The sequence below is a fragment of the Epinephelus lanceolatus genome, chromosome 3 (genome assembly GCF_041903045.1).
Source record: "Epinephelus lanceolatus isolate andai-2023 chromosome 3, ASM4190304v1, whole genome shotgun sequence".
Lineage (NCBI taxonomy): Eukaryota > Metazoa > Chordata > Actinopteri > Perciformes > Serranidae > Epinephelus > Epinephelus lanceolatus.
In genome coordinates, this window is record NC_135736.1 from 21,939,562 (window position 1) to 21,965,121 (window position 25,560).

Consider the following 25,560-nt stretch of genomic DNA (forward strand, 5'->3'; position numbering starts at 1 on the left):
TGTGATGTTACAAACGAAACATTTATTTTAACCCAAAACAACTTTTTTCTTCCTGTTATTTAAAAACTGTTGAACAAAAACTTTTGGTAACAAGGTCTGTGGAGTATTCAAAGTAAATGTCCAGTATGTGGGACACTTTCTGAAGGAAATGTAGTTGTTGGGTTATTTTGTAAATTTTTGCTGATTTCCATGTACAATAGTCTGAAGATGTGTTACAAAAGACAAAACATCCTCAAGAGAGTGTGTATATTTCTTACTCAACTGTCATAATGTTCAACTTGTTCTCAGTAGGGCTGCCCTTTGAAAGTGCGGAGTTCAAATGGTCATTCGGAGACCCCACAGTCGACTGACATAGCTTCAAGCCAAGCAGTTGTTTTTTTTTTCTAGTCAGTGTGCTGTGTGGTGTACTTCTGGAGCTGTTTGGTCTCCATATTTTGCTGCAGAGAGAGTGCTCTTGACTTTCATGATACTCTTTGGAAAAGGGAGCAGGAGACAAGATGCATCAGCACAAAGGACGAGAGACTCTGCACCGTAAGGCTCTGAGAACACATTATCCTCTCTCTTCTGCTGAGAAATGTTGAACTTACTGCTCACAGATACTTAGTATCACACGATCCCTGGCTTTTGTTTGATATCTTGTGTTGACAAAAAATGTTGGTATACATTTCTAACCCACTGTTAGCTTGTTTGCTATATTACGTGAATGCTGCTGTCACACTCAATGTCCCACTGAGCCCGTTCAAACTTTAAAACTTTATATGGAAAAAAAACCCTGAATCAGCAAATATTCATATTGCACAGCCAAATCTGGTTCAACTGACATAATTCTGAGTCTGGTACCTTAGTTATACCTGGATCCAGTTATGTCCCTTGTTGTTTGCAGTGAATGTGATCCATTTCCCCCAATTTCTGGGGAAGGTTTTCCCCTTTCCCCTTATTTCATGCCAGTTCTGTTGCCAAAACTCTACAGCGATACAGGCTGCTTCCCATTACCGCCACTTCTGTTATTAAACCTAGATGCAATGTATGGCTGTCTTTGGGTAACTCATAACATAAATGCAAAAATATTTCATGTTACAGCATACATCAACTGCACTGAGGTAGTGACAGAAATCTTAGACGCATGTAAACCCATCCTTTGAAGTAAACAGGACGGTGCTGTCTGCTGCTGTTTTAACAGAGCGCTCCGGGATGCTTTCACTTCAAGTGTCTGTGTATAGCAGTTGTACTGCTATGAGAAGTCATTTCCAATTTGCTGGCAAGATTCTTTAGCTGCAGCTTGTTCTCAGGAGGAATCCATACTTTGACCAGGAGCTGCTTGCTCCACTCTGCCTTCGTGTTGTTGACAATGACAGTGAATTGCCTCAGCTCTAGTCCTCATATTTAGTCTATATCATCTGTGGGCTTGCTTATGGCAAAAGTGCATCAAGCAGCATGTACCTCGAAGAGTAGACTGATGACAATTGCTACTTAACAGTGTGATGTCAATTAGAAAACTATCACAACAAGCAAATCCCCACTGCAGCTTTTTGTGATGTGGACTGGCCATGATAAATGCAGAGCTTAGCAGGTATTGTACCTCTGTCCATAAGGTAATGAGAGAAACCATGGATAAATCTAAGTACAGGTTACACTTCAATGACTTTTCCTGCATGGGTAAAATTTGAAGATAACTGGCTACCTGCAGCATTAATTTCTTGATGGAGATTCTCTTAAACTAGAGCCTAAAAGCTCAAGATGGAGTTAGGAGTAATGGTAGATGTGCAACAGCGTCCACTGTGCACTGAGAAAGATTTGTTTGATAATTTACAATTTACAATTTACAATTTACGTGTAGCCCACGGCTAATTTACATCTGTCGTCCCTAGGCAGGTTGCTGTTACATTAGTAACATAAAAACAAAATGCATAAATAGCACACGAGATACAGTAGAAACATGGAGAAACAGTACAAATATACACATAGTAAATAGTAAACAGTAGAAAACATTTGAATACGTCAGGAGTGACTGAGGAACTAGATCAGGAGTGACCATAGAAACTGAAAAGAGGATGAAAATTGAAATTTCATTGTATTGCACATTTCATTATATTGCACATAGCCCTATTATACTGCACCAACCCTGTTGCACATAACCCTATTCTAACAGTACAGTTAAGCATAGTCACAAAACTGGTTAGCTTTGAGCCACACCTTTAGATGACCTTTAGATGACTTTAGATAATGATGGGTTCTCTCTGTAAGGCTCTGTCCAGGGCACAAGTATCTGATATCCTCTGATAAAAAATCCTTAAGTAAAGAAGAGCTGTGGAGTTTTCTTGTAAACAAACAAAAGTTATATTTACATTCAGTGTTATTCAGCAAAACGCAATGTGTGTAATCTTGAGATCTAACAAAGTGTCGAGTACATTTGCTTACTTCTTAATGTTTGGGGTTTTTTTTGCTTCCCTCCATGTCTACTAGCTTGAAGACTTCTTCTTCATTGTTTGCATATTGCTGCATCTCTTGGTGTGTTATTGACACAAGTTGATCAGTGGATTAGCGTGACACCATCACCAATGCGAGCGCGAGCAAGAGATAAACAAAACGGAGCCCCACTCATTCGAAAACAACTCCATAATGTCACTAGGCAAAAATCTTCATAGAGATTCTTTAAGCTCAGATACACATGAAAAGTACACACTGGTAACAGAACATGTTGCTCTAAAGAGCAGTAGGACTGCAGATGAAGGGCTCCAAGGTCCACAGGTCAGCATGAGTTGGTCTCCTTTGGGATAAATGCAAGGAAAGATGACAAGAGTCATTCTGCATGTTCTGCAGCCCTGTACAGTTTCCTGTCATATCTTTCGACTCTGTATTTGCAAAAGCAAATTACTGAAGTTGAAGTTCTGTCACAAAACTATGTTGGTACATACTCTTGTGCTTTTTAAGTGGGTATATGGGAATCCTAGAGCTTTCTTAGTGGATACACAGAAAACAAGGAGGTATACAAAATAGAAAAGGATCTTGGGACAGGTCATAGTCTCTGTGCCTTTTATGAAAGAGCAGACAAGTGGATGCTGGACCAGGGGTCGCACTAACCAAATAGTTTCTATCAATGACTGATTTTTTTTTTTTTTTTTTTGCAACAATGATATATAACCTGAAAGTCGTCCATCATTTTGACAGATTAGAACATTGGGGGCAAACTATAGTAACCTTTAGTGATTTACACCCCTGTCCAGTTGGTGGCTTTAGCATATTAATTACCTATTGTCTAGTCTTGTCTTTGATCTCACATACCGGTAATAATGGATTATAACAGAATTTTTACGACCCTGTCCCTAAAAATGACAGACAAGAAGAAGAAAGAGCAGCCAAGTACTAATTTAGGTGGACTGCATAGACAACTTACTCCTCCTTGGAGGCCAACTGGGGTACTGGACCATCTGAAAGGCCTCAGTAAAGGTGAAGTTTAACAGCTTTTTTGAGCATTAGCATCAGAATCTCTGGTAGGCTCTGCCACAGGGACCTGAGGCTTTGGGAGTTTATGGATACGCAAGGGTAGGTTGACTTTGTGGCTAGCAAGCATGAAGGCAAAGGTCTGCAGAGTAGCAGAATCTTCCATGGAAGACTGAGCTGCAAGGTCTCCCCTCTTCCTTCTTAGTTCAGCACCTTTTCAACATGGAGACAAGTACAGCGCCGAAGATTCCCTCAGGACCAACTGGAATGCGCAATATGTCAACCTCTTCCTCATCAGAAGTTGGTCACGTTGAACCATCTCACCTGTATGAACCAAGAGTGACCTTTATTGTGTCTTTTGGCTGGTAATTGGACTCCCAGTTGCTGTGCCAGCCACTGGACAGATGGGTTTCTCTGTTTTATCACTGAAATACTTATCTATAGAACAAGATATACTGGAGCTATAATCCATATGGTCAAGAAATCACTGATTATGGCTTTAAAAGGTTGTATAAGGAACATTTTCTTTCAGTATTTAGAAACTTTTCCTATTTCTCCCCCTTTAGAAGTCTTGAAATAGAAGTGAAAAAAGACTTGCATGTTTCATCAAATTCATTTCACCATAACTGTCATTATTGACATTTCTCTCTTAAATTGCATCTTACACTGAGCAGGTTGAAGGGGGATGAGGTTCTCTTTTCTGACGTCTCAAATCACTTCACTGATTTACTGGATAAGTACGGAGCTGCACTGCCATCATCTCTTTGGCTCAAAAGTCAGAAAGTTGTTATCTGTTTTATACAGAAACGTCATGATATTTTCTCCCTCCCAGTGCACACAACCCCCTACATGCCAGACCTGTGATGGGTGATGGGAAGACACACTGTCTGGTGGGAATGAAGCTCAGTCAGCAGCGTACAGATACGACACTGGAACACAAGCTTCAAAAGGGTAGGTTCAAATACTTTTAGACAAATTCAAAATAAGGTTGGAATGTGGAAGGCCACATGGGACACTTACACCAAACATCACTGAAAAGACAGCTCCTTCCTGGCGTCAACTGTAGCTGCCGTCCTTCAGACACCAATATCATCATCAATCTGAGCTTAACTGTCACCAGTATGCAACAGCCTCATTACTTAAAAAATCTGGCGATCAGAGGACACAAGTAAATAGCACTGTCTTTGACATTGTCATTAAAAATATATGTCTTGAACACTATTGTATTCAATTGTCTCAGTGAAATATTGTGGAGACAAGGTTGCCCAAAGGAAAGTGATTATGAAAGTGGTAAGTGTTAATGTCACAATGGCTTACTGTTTGAGAAGGCCCTGATTTCATTTCCCCTGCTAGCAGGTGTGTCATGTGCTGGCATTTACTTGGTCTGTCCATCTGCCTAGGCCTGTCACCGTAACTACATTTGTTGGACAACATAGTGTGCCGGAAACAATTGCAATAAACATGATTATTGTCATTTTGAGACTAGGTTTAGGTACTGTAACCTGGTGCCGATCCTGTACGACCAGTTCCAACCAGACTGAATCATAAAGCAGATTTCAGGGCCTCATTTTGGTGCCAGATTGAGTGAGTAGCTAGAGTGAGCATGAGTGTGAGTGAAAAACAAACAGTGTAAGGGCAAGAGCAAGACAGCGTGTGTGCAGGTGATGGTTACAGTGACCCTGCAGTGATGGGAGATAGGAGTTGGAGTAGGAGTAACAGTTTGGGATATACAGTACAGGCCAAAAGTTTGGACACACCTTCTCATTCAATGCGTTTTCTTTATTTTCGTGACTATTTACATTGTAGATTCTCACTTAAGACATCAAAACTATGAATGAACACATGTGGAGTTATGTACTTAACAAAAAAAGGTGAAATAACTGAAAACATGTTTTATATTCTAGTTTCTTCAAAATAGCCACCCTTTGCTCTGATTACTGCTTTGCACACTCTTGGCATTCTCTCCATGAGCTTCAAGAGGTAGTCACCTGAAATGGTTTTCCAACAGTCTTGAAGGAGTTCCCAGAGGTGTTTAGCACTTGTTGGTCCCTTTGCCTTCACTCTGCAGTCCAGCTCACCCCAAACCATCTCGATTGGGTTCAGGTCCGGTGACTGTGGAGGCCAGGTCATCTGCCGCAGCACTCCATCACTCTCCTTCTTGGTCAAATAGCCCTTACACAGCCTGGAGGTGTGTTTGGGGTCATTGTCCTGTTGAAAAATTAATGATCGTCCAACTAAACGCAAACCGGATGGGATGGCATGTCGCTGCAGGATGCTGTGGTAGCCATGCTGGTTCAGTGTGCCTTCAATTTTGAATAAATCCCCAACAGTGTCACCAGAAAAACACCCCCACACCATCACACCTCCTCCTCCATGCTTCACAGTGGGAACCAGGCATGTGGAATCCTTCCGTTCACCTTTTCTGCGTCTCACAAAGACACGGCGGTTGGAACCAAAGATCTCAAATTTGGACTCATCAGACCAAAGCACAGATTTCCACTGGTCTAATGTCCATTCCTTGTGTTTCTTGGCCCAAACAAATCTCTTCTGCTTGTTGCCTCTCCTTAGCAGTGGTTTCCTAGCAGCTATTTGACCATGAAGGCCTGATTGGCGCAGTCTCCTCTTAACAGTTGTTCTAGAGATGGGTCTGCTGCTAGAACTCTGTGTGGCATTCATCTGGTCTCTGATCTGAGCTGCTGTTAACTTGCCATTTCTGAGGCTGGTGACTCGGATGAACTTATCCTCAGAAGCAGAGGTGACTCTTGGTCTTCCTTTCCTGGGTCGGTCCTCATGTGTGCCAGTTTCGTTGTAGCGCTTGATGGTTTTTGCGACTCCACTTGGGGACACATTTAAAGTTTTTGCAATTTTCCGGACTGACTGACCTTCATTTCTTAAAGTAATGATGGCCACTCGTTTTTCTTTAGTTAGCTGATTGGTTCTTGCCATAATATGAATTTTAACAGTTGTCCAATAGGGCTGTTGGCTGTGTATTAACCTGACTTCTGCACAACACAACTGATGGTCCCAACCCCATTGATAAAGCAAGAAATTCCACTAATTAACCCTGATAAGGCACACTTGTGAAGTGGAAACCATTTCAGGTGACTACCTCTTGAAGCTCATCAAGAGAATGCCAAGAGTGTGCAAAGCAGTAATCAGAGCAAAGGGTGGCTATTTTGAAGAAACTAGAATATAAAACATGTTTTCAGTTATTTCACGTTTTTTTGTTAAGTACATAACTCCACATGTGTTCATTCATAGTTTTGATGCCTTCAGTGAGAATCTACAATGTAAATAGTCATGAAAATAAAGAAAACGCATTGAATGAGAAGGTGTGTCCAAACTTTTGGCCTGTACTGTATGTTTTTGAATAAATGGTCGAACCTCCATAATGTAGCTGATGTGCTGCCACAAGCGGATGACCTGGTAGCCGGGGGGTTTGCTGGTGGAGTGACGGAGTAGAGGATGAAGTTGTTGCCCCACTACTGGAGAGGCAAAAGCAAAAAAGCCAACATTGCAGCCTTAAGGGATTGCTTGTAGGTCTTAAACATTTAGTCACATTTTTAAATATATTTATTGCTCAGCAGAGGCACGGTTTAAGACTGGACAAGACCTTTCCCAGGCTACTAGCAGGCCACAGTCGAGACAAAATATGAACAGCTTTTTCACCTCGTACTATGTCTCTTTCAATCTGAAAATAATGTCTAAACATAACGTTGCTGTGGCCCAGTATTATACAATTCGGCATGCCTATGTAAGCACATGTACAACAGAGACACTACGTTGATGCAACCTCTTGCAATGCCAACAATTATCTCTGTCTAGACACTGGCATGACAGCAAGAGCAAAAAGACAAAGTAAAGCACTGTTAAGTCTTCCATTATTGCTGCCACAGTCACAGTCTACAGTGCAAGAAAAAAATATCAAGGGACAATAACAAATAAAAATAAATTGTAAGGAGTAAATTTAAATTAGATAATCTTCTGTTGTTGTTATGAATAAATTCAAAATAGCTGTAATTCTGCTGTACTTGCTGAAGCCATGATGATTATGTAATTCACCTCCGTGTGCTAATGAACATGACTGTCTCACCAGGAAGAAAACAAGGTCCAAACCACAGAGAGACTATGGAGGATTAGACAGAACACACATGGAGGGGAGCAGAACAGACTTTGACAGGTTCTGAAAAAATGACCACAAATAACATTATCGTTCTTCATAATATGACTGAACTGAATACTGCGGGTTCTTTGAGGGGACAAATTTGGACCAAATATCCTTAAAACCACCCTTAAAAACTCAATTCAACAATCATCCAGTACACTCTGTTCAAATCACTGTCTTAGCCTACAAAGCAATAATCTGTCAAGTTTATATTTTGCTCCTCTCTGTCGCCAAATGATAGCTGGTAGCATCTATAACCAATTCATAAAGCCTCTGCATTTACTATTCTGAACGACCGCGTAGGTGGTGGGGGAAAAAAAATCTGGTGCACAGGACATAATGTGTTTACGTTTCTGTCATCATCAATAATGAATGTTTGGAATAAATAGAGAATTCAGTAGTTCTGAAAATAAAAAGATGAAAGCTTTGCGGTTCTGCTGCTCCTTCCCATACATACTGTAATCTTAAAGCTGGCATTTCCCTTCCTTCCAAAGGAGAAAACTCATTAGTTGGCACGACCAACAGCAGCAACCAAACATTAGAAGACAAAGAACACAGCGGCTAAAAGAAATGTAAACTGAAAAAAACATCAAAACAAAAGCAAATTCACAAATGTCTCAACTTTGATCATGAATTGAACTGGAAAGGAAAACACAGAAAAGGTGTACCCTAAAAATACACCTATGCCACTGACTACTGGCTGAAATTAAGTTTGCAAAACACATTCAAATTTCACATCTATTCATCAACTTTGATTTCTTATCTGTAATTCTATTAGAGATGGTAGTTACGCCCAGCATGGAGGCCTGTTGAGGACAGAGTCCAGTCTTTAATTGCAAGACTACATTTTAAGCTTCCATAAAAACAAGGGCCTCCCTAACCAGTACACTGATCCCTTCTGGTGTTTGTTGTGATTATTTCAAACATGTCAAAATAAGCAGAAGAGCAAATTATCTCATGTTGCAAGTCACAGCTTGCATGTTGCAAATTTGGCCCCAAACTCATGTCTGGCTTTAGCTACTGTGACAATGCTAACATTAGCTCGTCAAGTCACTGAAATGTTTTTTGGTGCTGATAACCAAGAGAGAGAGCATGCATTTAATGTAGTTGGCAAAGGGAAAACTTGCTCCCAAAAGACTGCGCAAATCAAATCAGCTCTGCCTGTGATGAGGGTTTCATTTCAGCTTTGTAACACACAGCTCACACCACCCAACAAGCAAAGAGACGCAAGATACTAGTTCACTGATTAGTGTTTGTAAGGTTTGATAAAATCAAGGGCAAGTACAATGTGAAGTAATGTTAACATAGTAGTAGTCACTCTATTCCAGGAAAGTCTGAGAGGCCGTTTACACGTGGCCGGCTATTTTCATAAACTGACATTTCACCGTCTCCGTTTTCAAAAAGATCTTCGTTTACACTTACCCGTGTATATATACACAAGAGCATGCCAAACCTGTAGGTGGCAGTGTAACAAGAAGCTCAAGCCTTCCATGTAACCATTGTCACCATAGCAACATAGGTTGCACTTTTGACACAGGCGCAAGTTCCGGCGCATACTGTGACGTCGGCTGCCTATAACTCCGTTTATCTCCGTTTATCTCAGTTTACATGCAAACACGCAACCGGAGTTTTCCAAAATCTCCACTCTGGCCAGAGTTTTTAGAAAGACTCGTTTTCAGAGGAGAAATCTCCGTTTGCGTGTAAATGAAGGGCACAAATGAAGGAAGATGTCTCCGTTTATCAAAATCACTGTGTATGTGTAAACGGCCTCTGATGCAATATTGTGATAGTACCATTTACAGTGATATTTGGCCCCGCCCCCGATAACTGTAGCATCAAGGTTTTATACCATCTCATCCCTAATGAGTACTTCTTAACTGCATGATGCAAATTGAAAAAGGTGCATGTGTTGAATTTACATATTAAAAGGCATACAGCTCTTTAAAAATGTCCACTGTACAATGCATACATACTTAAAATACAGATGTAAGAAAGTCAGCATGCCTCAGTGTGCCTCCTGACAGATTACTGGTGGGAATGATTGAGCACGAATCCATGAAAAGCAGTCTCATTACACTGTAATACGAGTGGTTGACAGTCACACAAGTCACTGTGATCTCAATAAGACAGGGCGGAAATGATGGGTTAGGCTACAAGACTCTGAAATGCAAGTTGATATAATGAAAAATCCCATTGTCCATTTATTCAAGCTTTCAATTCTGTACGTCTTTCATGCCTATTCATTCAGCCATTCACTTCTCTTTTCAAATGCTTCTCCATTCAGTCCCTCATCTCTCCACTCGGTCTGATGTAGAGGTCTTTTTGTGTGCATTAGACCATGGTGGAGTCATAAAAATTAACTCCTAAGAACTGACCTGATCCATTGACCGTGCAACCTTGAAACCTGTGTGCACATACACTCACTCCTATACGCACACTCAGTTGTCAATTGCTTTAAAAGTGGTGGTCATGCTTGAGAACACATGGATTTCATTCACCCCTCGGCTAAATGGAACCAACACGCTTGCCCACACACATTTCATTAAAGTGCCCTGGTAGGCTTAGTTTGGCACAGTATGAGTCAGGGGAGTTAGACGACCTGACTGAGATGAAACACACACATACACACACACACACACACACAGCCAATTTAAAAAGGAGAAGGGATCGCGTATAACTGAGGGAGTTAGTTAAGTAACTTTGCAAGATGAAAGTAGCTGGATTAGATGCACACAGTCATGCAAGTGTGTGTTTGTGTGTGTGTGAGTGATAAGGAGGGTTCCAACCAGGATTCATTTCATTTCAGCCAGTTTCATTTCCAGCTGACACTGGGGAAGGTCTACATTTATTTTGACGATACCCCCCAACACACCCCCATCCCTCTGCCGCCCTGTCCATTCTAATCCCTTCAACCAATAAAGGAGGACTTAAATCAGCCACAGGTCCTACAACTTGGCCACTGGACGCTGCTGGAATCACACCTGGGTCCAATTGTACTTGAAAAACTGTCAGATACGGGAAGCGTTTGTGTGAATCAATCTGCAATGTCATACGGGCTAGTCTGCTGCCCTTGGGGTTATTAAATTGGTTCCTTTGTGCCAGACGGGTAAATCCATCACAAAAAACTGTCGCAGGGAGTCTTGGTGCCTACCTGTAGGTTGTGTCTCTCCAGTCTCATCTCCAGAATGTTGTTCTGCTCCTCCAAACGCTGCCGTTCTGCCTCTAAATCTTCAATTTTCTGTCTGAAAAATGCAGCACACACACTCACTGAGTTGTTTATTTATATGACTATGCACATTGTTGACTCAATAGGTTAATCCTAGTGGTATAGCTGCTCACAGACAAGTTAATCCACCCGTTGTATATGCATTAATCTTTCACGTGTCAGGTTTTGAATTGGTTGTCTTTTCAACAGGTTGTGTGTGTGTGTGTGTTAACTACCTGAGTATGCTGACCTCTTCTTTGGTCACTGAAGAGTTGCTGTCAGCAGCAGATGCCTGCTGCTTCTTTAAAGACTCCAGCTCCAGCTCCACCTGGGACAGATGGAGAGGAAAATGAGCCTGGTGCACTAACATCACACCACCTTTGGCTGTGCACCTGGCAGAAACCTTTCAGCTACAGACTAAGGACTCTATCCCAATGTGCTGCAATCTTTTCGAGACAGACATCCAAACAGATATATCCTTTATACACCATTAGTCCACTGATTCATTCTCCACTTCACAATGTCCCATTCCCCCCCCCACCCCCACCCTCCCGCCACCCCGGTACTTGTTTTAGACCGACTGTGCCTTAGTTTCTCTCCAATCTCACTCTCGTCTCTGCAATTATCCCTCATTTCCATTTGCACACCCATTTTACTCTTTTTTTTTTTCTAAGAGCATCTGTCCGTCTCTCAGCTCATCCGCACTCTCAGTCTTCCCAAGACGGATAAGTAATTACTGCTATACCAGACAGGTGGATTTCACGCGTCAATACTCATTGCCATGGCCATGTTGATGTCTCCTCGGCAACAAGGAGCCATGAAAAGAAAGGAGATCATAGAACAAGTGAAGACACAAAGACAGAGTCACAGAGTGTGTAAGAGAGTTTAGGTCACACCTGCCAACTCCGCTTTATTCTGCTTTAATACCATATTTTAAAGCTGTCAACTTTTTTGGAACTTTTCTGTAATATCCACAATCCTCAGTGTGAGGGTAAGGGACACTTTGCCGATTTTCAACCAGCTTTGTATCATTACATGTGGGTAGTATGTGTAAATGAACTCTGGTAAACTTCCTCCATATTACCAGCATGGATCTCCCTGCTTATCTTCCAGGTCAGTATAGGCCTGGTGAAAAGTTTTGTTCCAGAGTGTAATTCACCATTTTTTTTTGTCTGATACAAAGGACATGGAAAAGAAGCAGATCCAGAGACAGACCCCCCCCCCCCCGGCCTCACTCAAACGTAGACCAAACTCCTATCACACTGTCAAACTAGTCAGTGCTGATCAAATATGAGCCAAAATTCTGTCACTGTATTGCCTGTTTTTTAGTCTAAAGTGTATTCAAAGACATAATTAAGGGCACCACCTTGCTTTAATTTGAGAATTTGCGAACAGGAAGTGTTATCAGTGCATCTTTCTACTGCATAGACAGCCTAATTTTCAGAGAGACCACTTTTCCAGCAGTCAAATACTGTTTATTCTTATTTTATTCAGAGCAATTTGGCAGCTTCTCACTTCAAGTAACAATTTTAAATAGACGTTCCAATATTAGTAGTATGCTTCTTGTCAACCGTCAATTACTGTCACTTAAGCCGGGATGTGAGAGAAGGGAAACAGTAGTCAACAAAAGAAAGCTACTGTAACCAGAAATACAAAGGCAGCTGCTAGATAAGACTGCCCCTTTGAAAAGGTCTGCAGGATGAACTTCATTGTTCGGAACACTGGGAAAAAAAAAGATGTTAGTCAGCATGTTAGTCACAGAGGCATTAGAGCATCTTTGACTCAGAGAAAGGCCAAGTACACCTGCCAGGATTGCAATTGTGACTAAAAAGGTACCTGAGACAGCTTGAGTGCTGATGGCTGAGGTTACAGTGTCTAATCATGAAGTACTAATTGAGATTTCAGCTGTAATAAGTGTTTTATATTTAAACCTTTTGTATCCTTGTTTCTTTTCCCTTTGTTTTAAGGTATTGAAGTTAATTAAAAGGTCAGATATGTTAATTAATATAGGAAAACTATGTGTTTTATCTGTATGTGACAGAATCAATCACTTCCAATAACATTTGTGAGTGTGTGCGTGTGTGCAAGAGTGTTTGCGCACACATGTATACTTACTGTTTGCAGCTGCAGTTTCAGACTCCCCGTCTCTTCCTGTACTTTGGTCAGCTGGCCCTGAATCGAAGGACAGAACAAAGGGGTAAACATACTCAAAATACATAAAGTGATATATGGCTTCCTGTCCTCCTACTGATATACAGCATAGACAGAAACGGAGGATGTGAGCAGAGCAGAGTTGAGTCCGGGAGACCATATATTATCCTAAGTGTGCATTTCATTCGGTTTTGAAACAGTGACACTCTAACCTTCTGCAATTCGTTCCAGTGTTGCTCACAATGCCCCTGTGTACCACAAGTGCAGCTTTATCAGTTTTCAGTGCAGATATCTGTCAATTTGTCCACTAAGCAAGAGTACTGAGTGTGTAGACAAGGAGCAGCTTAGCATCACACATTTACAGTGCCTTTTAGCTATGAGCAAAGTGTCACTCAATGACATGCATGCTGAATTGGCCGGCAGCTTAGAGGAGAATAAATCAGAGCTTTATATTCAAATTTGTTTCAAAAACAATAAACTTGGCTATATGGAAGCTTAAGCAGGATGCTATAAATGGAAGTGTTGCATTTGTTTATGCGCGTGCACAAGCCTGCACACCCACCTCCATCTCTGCATTGTGGTTCTGTGTCTTCTGCAGCACGTCCTCTGCCTCCCTGAGCCGTTTGCTGAGTTGGGGAGAGTACTCAGTAGGTGCCAGCTCGCTGTCATAGGACTCCAGTATGGCACGCATTCCATCACGCTCCTGTAAAACACACACACACACACACACACACACACACACACACACACACATTAACATAACACTACAAAATGGAAATCCTGCTGAACACTTAACAAATTTCCATGACGTCAAGACAGAGGAAAGTCATGACATTAGCAAATTCTGTGCAGATATGTTGGTGTGCAGAGTGAATACGCTGAGGACGTCAATGCTCTTTGATGTTTTTCTGATTTGTCTGTGTTACTTTTGCATGACTATGTGGTGTGTTAATATGACAGGCAAATGCCTTTGTAAATGAGGAACAAAGTATGAGGCAGCTGTGCCTTTCTCTTCCAAGCTGTGACAAGAGAAACTCAGGGTTATGGTCATGCTTATCTGCATCTCTCCTCATGTAATAATCAAATCAAAGACAAACGTCTTTGTAGATAAAGGATAAATAATAAATTCAAAAAATAATCACAGAGTCACGACAGAGAAATGTCTTTGCAAATGAAGCATATAATATTATGCTGCCTCATCTCTCTTAACGGAGATAATTTAAAAATTCAAATGAATTTTTTCATCCTCTATAATACAGGAATAAAAGACATGTCTTCAACACTGTACCCTGTCCAGTAAATCAACACGCCAAGCAGCTGCTTCTCTTAGAGAAGAGAGGATAAAAACATCCTCAAGTCAACGTCTTCACAAGCGTCACTCAGACTGACACACCGTCTACAAATAGCTCACGAGTCTCTATCAATGTGTGTCTGTATGCTCGATATTGGAGCGTGTATGTTCATGTTCACACATAGATACGTGCATTTCTCGGCATGGTTCCTGCAACCAACAATGTGTAGAAAGAAAAGTCAGCCATCTACAGGCAGTATTAGAAATTAGAAATTGTGATGGGGCAAGAAGAAAGTAAATGCTAGTTGATAGACACAAAACACAAACAGCAAAGCCCTGTAGCTGCATCAGATCATTAAACTTTCTTCAACCCCTCAACTTTGAGTAACGAGTCTGCAATGAAGTCCATGTGTGAAAAAATGAACTCTGAGAACTTGTTTGTCAGAACAAAGTTATGCTCTGCTTTTAAATGTCTGTGTAAGGATGAGCACAAACTGTGACCAGTAAACTGCTCCAAGTGGACAAAAATGGAATATACCAATGCTGTCAACTAATGTTATTGTTGTATCTGTAGCCTCACTCCGTGTCCCACCCACTGCGCTTTCTGACTGGTTACACGTCATGAGAAATGGCCTATCAACAATGAAGGCTGCCGTACCACACCCATGCCTGGGTGGGGTTGGTTAGAGCATTGGCAGGTAACTTCTAAACCACTATGATATGCTGCCTTTACAAGGCAGTAAGACAAAATTTATACCATCACAGCCCGTTTCCATAACATTACAAGTCTGAAAATTTCCCTGACACAAACTTTTAGCTTTTAACAGTAATGAATAATAACTACATTTAATCACTATGTTACATAGTAAATATGCAATAGTTGCCAGGCAACCTGATGAGCGAGAACAAACTCATCTGTTTAAAAACTGGCAAACGGCCTGTTTATGAATGCAAATTCATTCACTGTCAGTCAGGTCTGTTAAAATGATGTGTCTCCTCCCCTCCCTTCACTATGCCGGTCCACTCTGCATTATAAAGCAAAGCAGGCTGCATTTTGTGGCAATCAGGCTTTTAATAAACATTTCACAAACAGCCAGGCTGCTTAAGACCATCCTTGAATTTTAAGGGTCATTGGAAGCTCAATAGTCTATTATTAAAAGGGGCTAATTTAGGGAAGCATATGATATTCAGCTTGAAGTCAGGTAATAAAAACTGGCAATCAATACCAGTTGAGATAACTACATGTAATATATGTTGATTGCCAAGTAGTGCCGTCTTTTTAAAATGGCCCAGAAGCACCTTGTAATTCCTGGATGTAAAAATCTATGAATAATAGGCTGCAATTTCTCTGTCAGATTAGCTCATAGGCTAGTATCTGAAAACAAATCATGATTACCCTAATCAGATTCAGCCTGTGATTAGCCAGATCGAAACCAACATAATCCATTTAAAGATGACTGAGTCTGGTTCATTTAAAAACACTATATGTGAAATCCTCCTTAATTCAACTTTATTTGTTTTGGCACCAAAGCAGCATCATTTGTCATGCGATATTACACAATTGCCTAATACATCCTAATAGAACCTTGGAAAGGAGAGAAGAAGACCAAGTGGAGGACAGACTGTACAGAAGTAAATACAAAAAGGTACAGACACATTTAGAGGTCAGTGTGTGTGTGTTTGCTGCCAATCCTAACCAGCGGGCCCTTTGGCTATTTACTGTCTATTAACGTGCAATGAAATTCACTCAATCTAAATCAAAAATCTGTAGCCTCGTCTCTGATATAAACTCTAATTTTAAAAAACACACAAACAAACAGGGAGTGGGAGGACAGAGTGATAAAACTATCATTTCTGTTTTCATCACCTATTTTTTTTAAAATTGCTTTTATGTCAACCGTTTTATCTGGTGCGTGAAGATGTGACTGTGCCTCTAATGGGTCAGCGAGTCTGTCCCACTAAAGTGTATGAGAAACAAAACATCTGAGCAGGGCAAACAAAAGCATAAAGGAGACGTAGCCTTGTGGCAGAGAAGCAAGGATGAAATTTGTTCTCCTCTCCACTTCCTTAACAACCTGCTGTCAAGGTACAGCTGAGCACAACACTTAATCATCATTGATTTGTGAGCCGGTATGTGGCTACAGTCATTTCCACAGGTGGAGAGGGGAACTGAAGATCTGTATGGAGTTTAAACAATTAGTTGATTATCCAAATAAATAATCAATGTGATGTGAAGTGACAACAATTTGATATAATCGATTCTGAGTTTGAAGTGTGGGTAAAGCAAAAGTAAATGTGTTGAAACCCTGGGGGCATGTTTGCTGAAGGCGCTGAAACAAAAAACAAGCCGCTGCGCAGCAACAAAATCTCGTTTAGCAGATAATGGTAGCTAACATTAGCACAAAATACACACCCACAGCAGTGAGCTGTAATGGCTGGCGGGCCAGGTAGGTGATTCGGGCTGAAATACTAATAGGTACACTCAAGGCGATATACACCGATCAGCCAAACATTAAAACCACTGACAGCTGAAGTGAATAACATTGATCATCTTGTTACAATGCAATGTTCTGCTGGGAAACCTTGGGTCCTGGCAATTATGTGGATACTACTTGATGTGCTCCAAGTAAACCCCCTCATGGCAATGGCACTGGTCAATGGCAGAGACCCCCCAGCAGGACAATGCACCCTGCCACACCAGAAAAACAGCTCAGGAATGACCCAAGGAACGGGCAAAAGAGCTCAAGACATCAACCTGGCCTCCAAATACCCCAGATCCCAATCTGATTGAACATCCGAGGAATGTGCCGCTACCCAGAGGTACCCCCAATCCATGGTGGGTCCTCCTTGGACCGGACTTGGCTCTGACCTGTCAAGGCATGAACACAGGACCTCTGGAGGGTGTCCTACAGTGTCTGGCACCAGGGCGTTGGCTTCACATCTTTTGAGTCCCATGGGTTATGAGGTGAGGTACCAGCACATCTTACAGATGTTTGATCAGATCTGGATCCAAGGAATTTGGAGGCCAGGTTGACGCCTTGAGCTCTTTGTCTCGTTCCTCGGACCATTCCTGAGCCGTTTTTGTGGTGTGGCATGGCGTAATTTCCTGTTGGGGGGGTCACTGTTACTGAGGCGTGCCGTTGCCATGAGGGTGGGGTACCTGGTCTGCACTGGTGTTTAGGTGGGTGGAGTGTGTCAGGTGGCATCCACATGAATGCCAGGACCCAAGGTTTCCCAACAGAACACTGCACTGTAACAAGATGATCAGTGTTGTTCACTTCACCTGTCAGTGGTTTTAATGTTCTGGCTCATCTGTATATATTAAATTAATCAAATTTTTTTGTTATTGCTCGATGTATAAAATATCTACATCTTTAAAATGAAGTTATGCATGCAGAAAAAGGTTACTTTTAGTCCAAATTAATCATAATTGAAGCTGGCTGCACTAGGTGTATTTATTATAATATTAGACAATAAAAACATTGATTAGTTGCATCCCTCCCATATTTTTTAGTACGTTTCCTTGGAATTATACAAATTAAATAAAACAAAATTGATGAATTCAAGACTAAATCTACTTGGGCAGTTGTAGACATGGTTGGGTGAGAGACATTAATATACTCAACTTTAGCCGTTGAGCATCATATTACTTCATGAACATTTGGCTGGCTGGAACTGAAATGTTCAGTAAACCATCCCTGAATAAATAAAAAGGGTCAAAGTTTTAAAAAGCCCAGCATTCAACTACAACTGCGATGGATATCTTTTAAAATCCATCATGACTGGATGGTAAACAACAATTATTCATACCTTCTGAATGCTTGGTTAAGTGCAAACGGTCGAGCGCGGTCGCTGTCAAATTAGTCTGGGAGCCAAGTCATATTTCCAGCATGCCTGTAGCTCTGCTTAGTTATGGTGGTGCCTGAGAGTGTGTGTGTGATTTGTGTACTAAGAGACTGAACGTGTTGACCTAGGGAATTACACACACTGAGAAATCAATATCACAGGGAGGTCTAGTCAGGAACTGCAGAGCAAGAGGAAGCAAGACAGACAGAGGAGTCATGTGACATTCATTGGCCAATCAGAGGGAGAGAAGGGTAAAGGGCAGATTAGGAATTCTGTTGTGGACTTGAGATTCAAGTATCACAGTGTTCCCTGAGTGTTTTAAGAGGAATTCTGACAGTGGGTAATAACAGAAAGGTCGTGTCATAAGAGTATGAGTACTTGCTAATGTGTCTAGATTTATAGGTTTGTTTTTGTGCGTCTCTTTGATTGTCGGGCACCTTGGTTAATAACAGCACTCTCTTCTGTAGTCGACGGACAAGAGCATCCTGTGTCTCCCTCTTCTTCTGCTCCTCCAGAGTCTTGCTGCGCTGCTGGGTCAACTCTGCACGGAGCTCAGACTGTGAACGCTCCACACTCCTCACACTGACGGACCAGGACAAATGAATGGGGGGGGGAGCAAAGGTGTGTGTGGGTTAATAACATGGGAGAGCAGAGGGCAGGGAAAGACAGAAACAGTTTGTTTAATTCTATGTTCAGACAATCTCAGGAAATTAATTCACAGTCAATGTAGAATAATACCCCTAACAGATAACTCACCTGACTGACACTGGACGACTGTCCAGAAATTATTTGCAGCAGCAATTTGTGCCAGGTCTGATCAATAGGACAATAATTATACCACAAGCTCCCTTCATCCCCTCCACACCCACCACTCTCCCATTCTGCTGTTTCTAATATTTCATAATGAGCCCAATACGCTCAGCAGAAGAGAGACGCTTGTTAGCTAATGAAAGCTTTCTTAGCTGGACTGAGCTGCAGCATGAATATACCAGAGCATGCGCGCAGCCCTCCCTACAGACATCACCTCTGCCTAAACAGGACAAGTTTAATTAGTGAATCCCCTCTCTCTCACTCACAATCTCTCACACACACACGCACACACACACTCACACACACACACCAGTGGTTACTGTCAGGAGTGCTATCAGAATCAGGACCAGTTTAATTAACTTTGTGACAATTAAGAACTTCTCAGAGATACGCTCTAATAGATACATGGGGGAAGAGAGGCATGCAAGCAGACGGGATGAGAGAAAAAGGTCTGAAGGCAGAGCGAGGGATTTTGTGTACGTGTGAACGAGTGTGTGTTACCGGCTGTTGAGTGTGTAGTTCTGCTCTTTCAGAGCAATTTCTCTCTGCTGGATCTGAATCACCTCCCTGGACAGATCCTCTGGTTTCCTACAGACAGACACACACAGAACGGTTAGCATACACATGTGTACACACACTCACACACACTCACAGACTCACACAATGAAAAATCAATATGACTGAGAGAGCAGAGAGGACAGAGAATAGATAAAAACGACGACGTTTCCATATTCTTTTGTTATTTGGCCAGTGGGGAGCTGGGAAATAAAATGACATGAGCAGCAGAGAGAGAGATGAGAGGAGGATAGTGGGCTAAATACTGGTCACAGTTCTGCAAAACAAACTCACTCCATGGGAGAGATTGACAGATTATAAAACGCACACACAAACACACAATGGGAAGGCAACAATGCAGAAGGTCACATACTCCAACAGAGATGCAACACATGACCTCCAAACTGTAAATCCTGGCTGTAACTATGGATCCGTCCAAAAAGTGAATGCCATTATCTCTTTATCCCTTGTGAAATGGGCATACTTTATGGGAGCTTAGCTCAAAACCTTGCGGTTAAAATTACACACCTAAAAAGGGATGTTGCTTGCTCTGCAGTGCAACTTGACATTGTGTGCTCATAAAAATATGTCAAACTTCTTACCCATAGAGAGGTCAGTTTAAGATTGCTTTCCTTTTAACAAAAATAAAGCATGTCATCAAACTTTAGCTTTGACTAGAGACTGTCAGTGGCAGCCTGAGACCTGCAATTGTGGTCCAGCATTAGGCAGTCCGCTGAGTCATATGACAAATTAGGCATGTGGACAGAAAAGACTGAGCAGTCGAGGTTAACATCAAGGCTGGAAAACCAGAGGATGCCGTGTGAAAGTTGGGTGGCTTGGATTTATCACCACTTCCAATTCAGCGAGGTGGAGCCTGAGGTATGGAAATAATCTCATGACTAAAATATGAGTTCATGAATCATATGATGGAATAACTACGGTACCCAAAGTAGGTAATTCCACAATGCCCTGAGCACAGAGGGATTAGCCTTCCCCATACGAGAGGCTGTTTAAGTGTTCTGCTGTTTTTTGGGGTTTTGCAGGTCACGAAACGGCCATCTCTGCTAATGTTGCAAATAACAGGTTGGTTGCAGATTATAGGGTGAGATGTCATGAACCACTACAAGGTAGCTTCAAGTAAAGACAGGATAGACCAAGTCTACTGTCAGTCTAGTTTTGATTGGGAAGTGATTTCAAGGTCTTGTTAGCATGTTGTGGGTTTAGTTTTAGAAAACATTTGTGATTAGAGCATCTGCCGCCTTTGTCGGTGCGGTGTGTCCTGTACCGTTGGCATCCATCATTACCCATCGGCTTTATTTTGGCCTATTCAACATGTTGAATCAACGTCAGTAACAGCAAAACCCGGCGATGAATGAAATTGTGGTGTGTTTGTGTGCAACTGGTCGAGACACGGCGAAGTCACGCAACGCAGCAAGGGGGCTTCGTCGCGGCTTGCTCTTTTAGTTCCGTTTGGTCTGTCTGGGCCTTAAGACAAACCCACTCTTACCAATGTCCGTGTGTTTTCAGACAGAGTGGCAAATTACTTTTTACTTTTCAAACTTGAAGTACGATGACATCTACTACTTACAACATGCGTTATCTAAAATACTTCCACATTCCCGACTCTGACATTGTGTGGACTCCCGTTAAGCATTTTGGCTGTCACCATCTTGGATTTTTGGAGCCAGAAGTGATCATATTTGGAGGGTGGAGCTGTGGAGGAACAAAGGTTGGACCTGACTGAGAAGCCCCGGATACTATCCACAGGCAGCCTGTGACTCAAAGCAGCCTCGCCCTTAATTATGCATAACTTTAAGTCTTAATAAAATAATAACAGTTGAGTTGCATAAAAATTCACTGCCGTACAGTTTTCATGAACAGGGAAATTAGCTTTAGAGGCCAAAACCATTTTTGTACCAGGCTGTAAACATGCTTCCTTTTCTGTAAAGTTTAACATGGGGGTCTATGGGAACTGACTCACTCCTGGAGCCAGCCTCAAGTGGCCATTTGAGGAACTGCAGTTTTTGGCACATGCACTGACTTCATTTTTCAGCCCCAGAGGTTGCCACTTGATGGAGACAGACAATGATTCATGCTCATATTCACACCTACAGGCAATTTACAGTCAGCAATTAACCCCACATGTCTTTGCAACAGTGCTAACCACAAACTCAAAAATTTTTAGTTTAAAATGACAGAAATGCAGCAAATGGTCATTTTAGAGATTTGAACAAATCATTCTTTGGCATTTGTGCTTGATAACTTACTTTAATGAGCAATTATGTTTCTAAATTGTTGCACATTATTCTTTTAGCTTCAATGTTTTGGGAAACAATACAGTGCTCAGACAGAAATTTCAACCGACTGCATTTTTTTTTTTATCATAAAGAACCCTGGTAAATCAATTTAGATTTAGAATCAAAATTGTGAAACCCATAACATACTGTATACACAAACACACACACAGACACTTCAAACTGTATTTCTAACTTCTTTCTTTCTTCTTGAAATACAAACGCGCCAAACAGTCTCAATTTCCTCTTTAGCTGGTGAAAATGTTGCTCAGAAAGAAAAAACATTTCCAGGAAATCTTCCTGTATATTTTCATTATCTGTCCCTCCAATGTTGTTCCACATAGCAGCCTAATTTTAAGAAAATATTTTCATTCCCATTCTGTCAATCTTACATTGAATTGTCAACCACATGGGTGCACACATAAGCAAACACAATGTTATCAGACTGCGTAACAGAAGGAAAGGAAATAAACATCAGCGACCAGCCAACTGCTGGCAAATTCAAGCTGTGGCTGTGAGGCTTGTCTTCACTCTTCACACTGCCAGGCAGCCACGCTGATTGTTGTTCGGGAGGGTTAACTTCTGTCCAAAAGTTATTTTCAACTGGCAAAACAGCACAAATGGCCAGTAAGAAACAAAATCTTCATCTACAGCACCAGTGTGTTTACTCCTCATTAACAACTGCTCCACAACATATTCTTTTCACACCACTAATGACCGTCTGGTGACAAAAAGAGTTACAAAATACAAACTAAAGCAAAAGTATTCAGTATCAGTGGCTGGTAGTCATGAGGAATGACTTACACGCCAGCAAAATTAACAAATCAATATTACAAATACACAGCAGTGTGCCAAGACGCTGCCGCCTATATGAAATATTTCATATTTAATGACAGAAAAAGAAACAGCCTAAACATGGGCTCCAAGATGAAGCTTTGTTTTGATGTCAACATTAATTCACACGCTGTAACATTACTGATGGCACTGTGATGTTATCATTCTGTCACTGTGGTGTCATCCATTTTATTTTCTATTCAAACTTACTGATCATTTTTAACTCTTGAAGACACAATGACATGAATCCACATTCAGTTCCACTTGAGCAGTGCTTCCCATACATTCATTTATTTAAGGCGGCTCGGCACAATATCAACATCGCCTGACACATATTGATTTTCTATTTTAAGAACTGTGCATCAAGTCCTCTCTCTCTCTCACTAACTCATTGACAGCAGACTGGTCTGCGTCTATCATTTTTCCAACCTACTTTAGATGAAACCTGCTGCATTCCCATGGAAACTGCCATTACGCAGGTCCCACAAAATGTGATAGCTATGGTACATTGAAAAATAGCAATACGGGACATTGAATTTGATGACTTTACTCTTTATCAGACCCCAAAAGAGACAAGACTTAGCTAGCTAACACACCCCCGCTGCCCCTACTCTGTGGGAAACACTGTTATGTCACCATTATTTTACTATTTCATAAAACTCATACAATCTACGTACCTGAAAAGATTCAGCACACTGCAAATTATAATGTGACTGCTCAACAGTCTATAAGGCACTCACAATATATGCCACAAATGCACAAATCTCAGTCAATACTCATTTTTAGGCAGCACTGTTGTTCTGGGTGAAATAAAGGTGAACAGATTGCTGAATGAAACGCTCTTACTTTGCATTTGCTTCTACATCACAGGACTGTGTCGGGAAAACAACATCCTGACAATTAAGTCGGCCATTTAGTCAACAGTAAAAACAGCTTGAAGGAGTTTCTAACTGTTGATTTGCAAGCTGCATTAACCTTTACTTTTGATCAGTATGAGCCTCACACATATGGCTGCCCTTTAGAAGCCGTATGTGCAACGCTGTTTTTTTTTTTGTTGTTGTTGCTGCTGCTGTTGTTCGTTTTGGGGGTTTTTTCCCAGCAAAGGCACTCAGGCAGCCAATGACACGGCAGTCTGAACATCTAATTTTTGAGGAGGATTTCAAATATTCAACTCAATTTACCCAGGATGACAGCCTAGTCAAACTTAGATTTTCAGAGAAATGATGGACAGCCCAACCAAATCATTGTGTATATTAAACTGAGATTGGTATTACATTCCTGTGATCCTCCCAGGTCTTTTAATAACTGTAAATTTGACAAACCTTGTCAGGTCCCATAACACACATAACACGAAAATGAAATCTTACATGAGGAAGGATTTCATTTAATAATTTTCACAATAAGTCTACCTTTTTCTTTTTGCCCCATAGGAAGGTGTAACACACATTTAACACACACAGACACACACACAGTATAAAACCAACCAGATTGACTGTGTGGATGTGTTCCGTTTAACATTCGGTTTACATCACAGCCAGAGTTAATCATAGAGAAAATGGTGTGTGCGCGTGCGTGCATGTGTGCATGCATGCATGCCATGGACAAGACTGCAGTGTTTATAATCTGTCAGATCTGCTCCACTGCTCACAAGGAAACATGCAATCATTCTCTCATTACCAGTTTTGACTGGATGCATTGAGACACACTCAACGCGCTCACACGAGCAGGTATAAAACAAACACACACACCTCTACACACACTGGTAGAATCAATCCACAGTGATGAGGCAAATTTATTTGGAGTGACCACAGCGCCACCTAGTGGTACTCAATCATATTTCATAAAAAACATACTGATAAAACTTTTTAAGTGTCTATAATCACACACACACACACACACACACACACACACAGGCACATTTTGACACCGTGTCTGACCTTATGTTGAGTCCAGTCGATTGCCCCAGGTTTTCCCATGCTTGGAGCTTCTCTGCCAACCTCTACGGATTCAAGAACATATGGGTCACATGTCTATGCATAGAGAATACATTATATTGTTGTTATGACAGCAATGAAGTGCAAGAAAAATATATTATATACCACGGTTGAACAAACAACACTAAATTTTGAAAAGTAGAACTTACTGGCAATTAAATAAATATTAAAAATACCACTACAAAAATGTTTTAAACTTCAACCAAGAAAAGTCAAAGACATACCAACATGCAACTTAAAATATAATCTGGTGTGATCAGACAATGCCTGTAATGGTGTAATCCAAATGTCTTGCTAAGTACACATTTATTCTCTTCATTTCATGTTTAGAGTAGTGGAATACAATCATAATATGCTACAGAGTGAAATTCACAATGTAATCTCATAACTACACATAGTGAGTTTACCTCCTTCTCCAGTTCCATGTTGACGAGCTCTTCTTTAGTTTTCTCCATCCTCTCCAGCTTCTTCCTCAGCCCCTCCACCTCCTCTTTCAACAGGCTGCAATTCTCCCTACTCTCCCTGGACAGACCGCAGTAAACAAAGAAATAAAAACACACAATTAACTTCAAAGCTTGAGACTTGGTGTCTGGTGTAGAAATAGCAAACTTTTGATCCAGGGCTACATTCACACTCAGACTTGATGTTAAAGGGGACCTATTTTGCTCATTTTGAGATTCATACTTGTATTCAGGATTTCTACTAGAACATGTTTACATGCGTAGAAAAAAAAAATCCTCATACTGTCTATGCTGGAACACCTGTCTTCACCCTCTGTCTCAGAAGGCAATGAGTAAGGAGGCAATGTAACTTCTTTGGTTTTACCGCCTCTCTTACGACTGCCTCCTTATACAGTAAAGCCCAGTCTGCTCCGACTGGTCAGCGTTCCATATCTCAGCGTCTCTGCACTGTCATTGCAACCGAGGAATGATGTAAAGGAACACAGCTGCACTGTATTGTGAAAAATCACCAAC

The 25,560-nt window shown here is 41.3% G+C and overlaps 1 protein-coding gene across 1 annotated transcript in view; it reads right to left on the reverse strand.

Annotated features, from left to right (window-relative positions):
* mad1l1 (mitotic arrest deficient 1 like 1) overlaps positions 1–25,560 on the reverse strand; it is a 75,550-nt gene that overhangs the window by 45,504 nt on the left and 4,486 nt on the right. Inside the window, exons 8-15 of the mRNA XM_033625063.2 lie at positions 24,994–25,108; positions 24,530–24,591; positions 19,411–19,497; positions 18,537–18,681; positions 13,525–13,665; positions 12,927–12,983; positions 11,048–11,139; positions 10,758–10,848 (exon numbers count right to left, since the gene is read on the reverse strand). Coding sequence (XP_033480954.2) covers positions 10,758–10,848; positions 11,048–11,139; positions 12,927–12,983; positions 13,525–13,665; positions 18,537–18,681; positions 19,411–19,497; positions 24,530–24,591; positions 24,994–25,108 — 790 coding nt within the window. The remainder of the gene's footprint in view (positions 1–10,757; positions 10,849–11,047; positions 11,140–12,926; positions 12,984–13,524; positions 13,666–18,536; positions 18,682–19,410; positions 19,498–24,529; positions 24,592–24,993; positions 25,109–25,560) is intronic.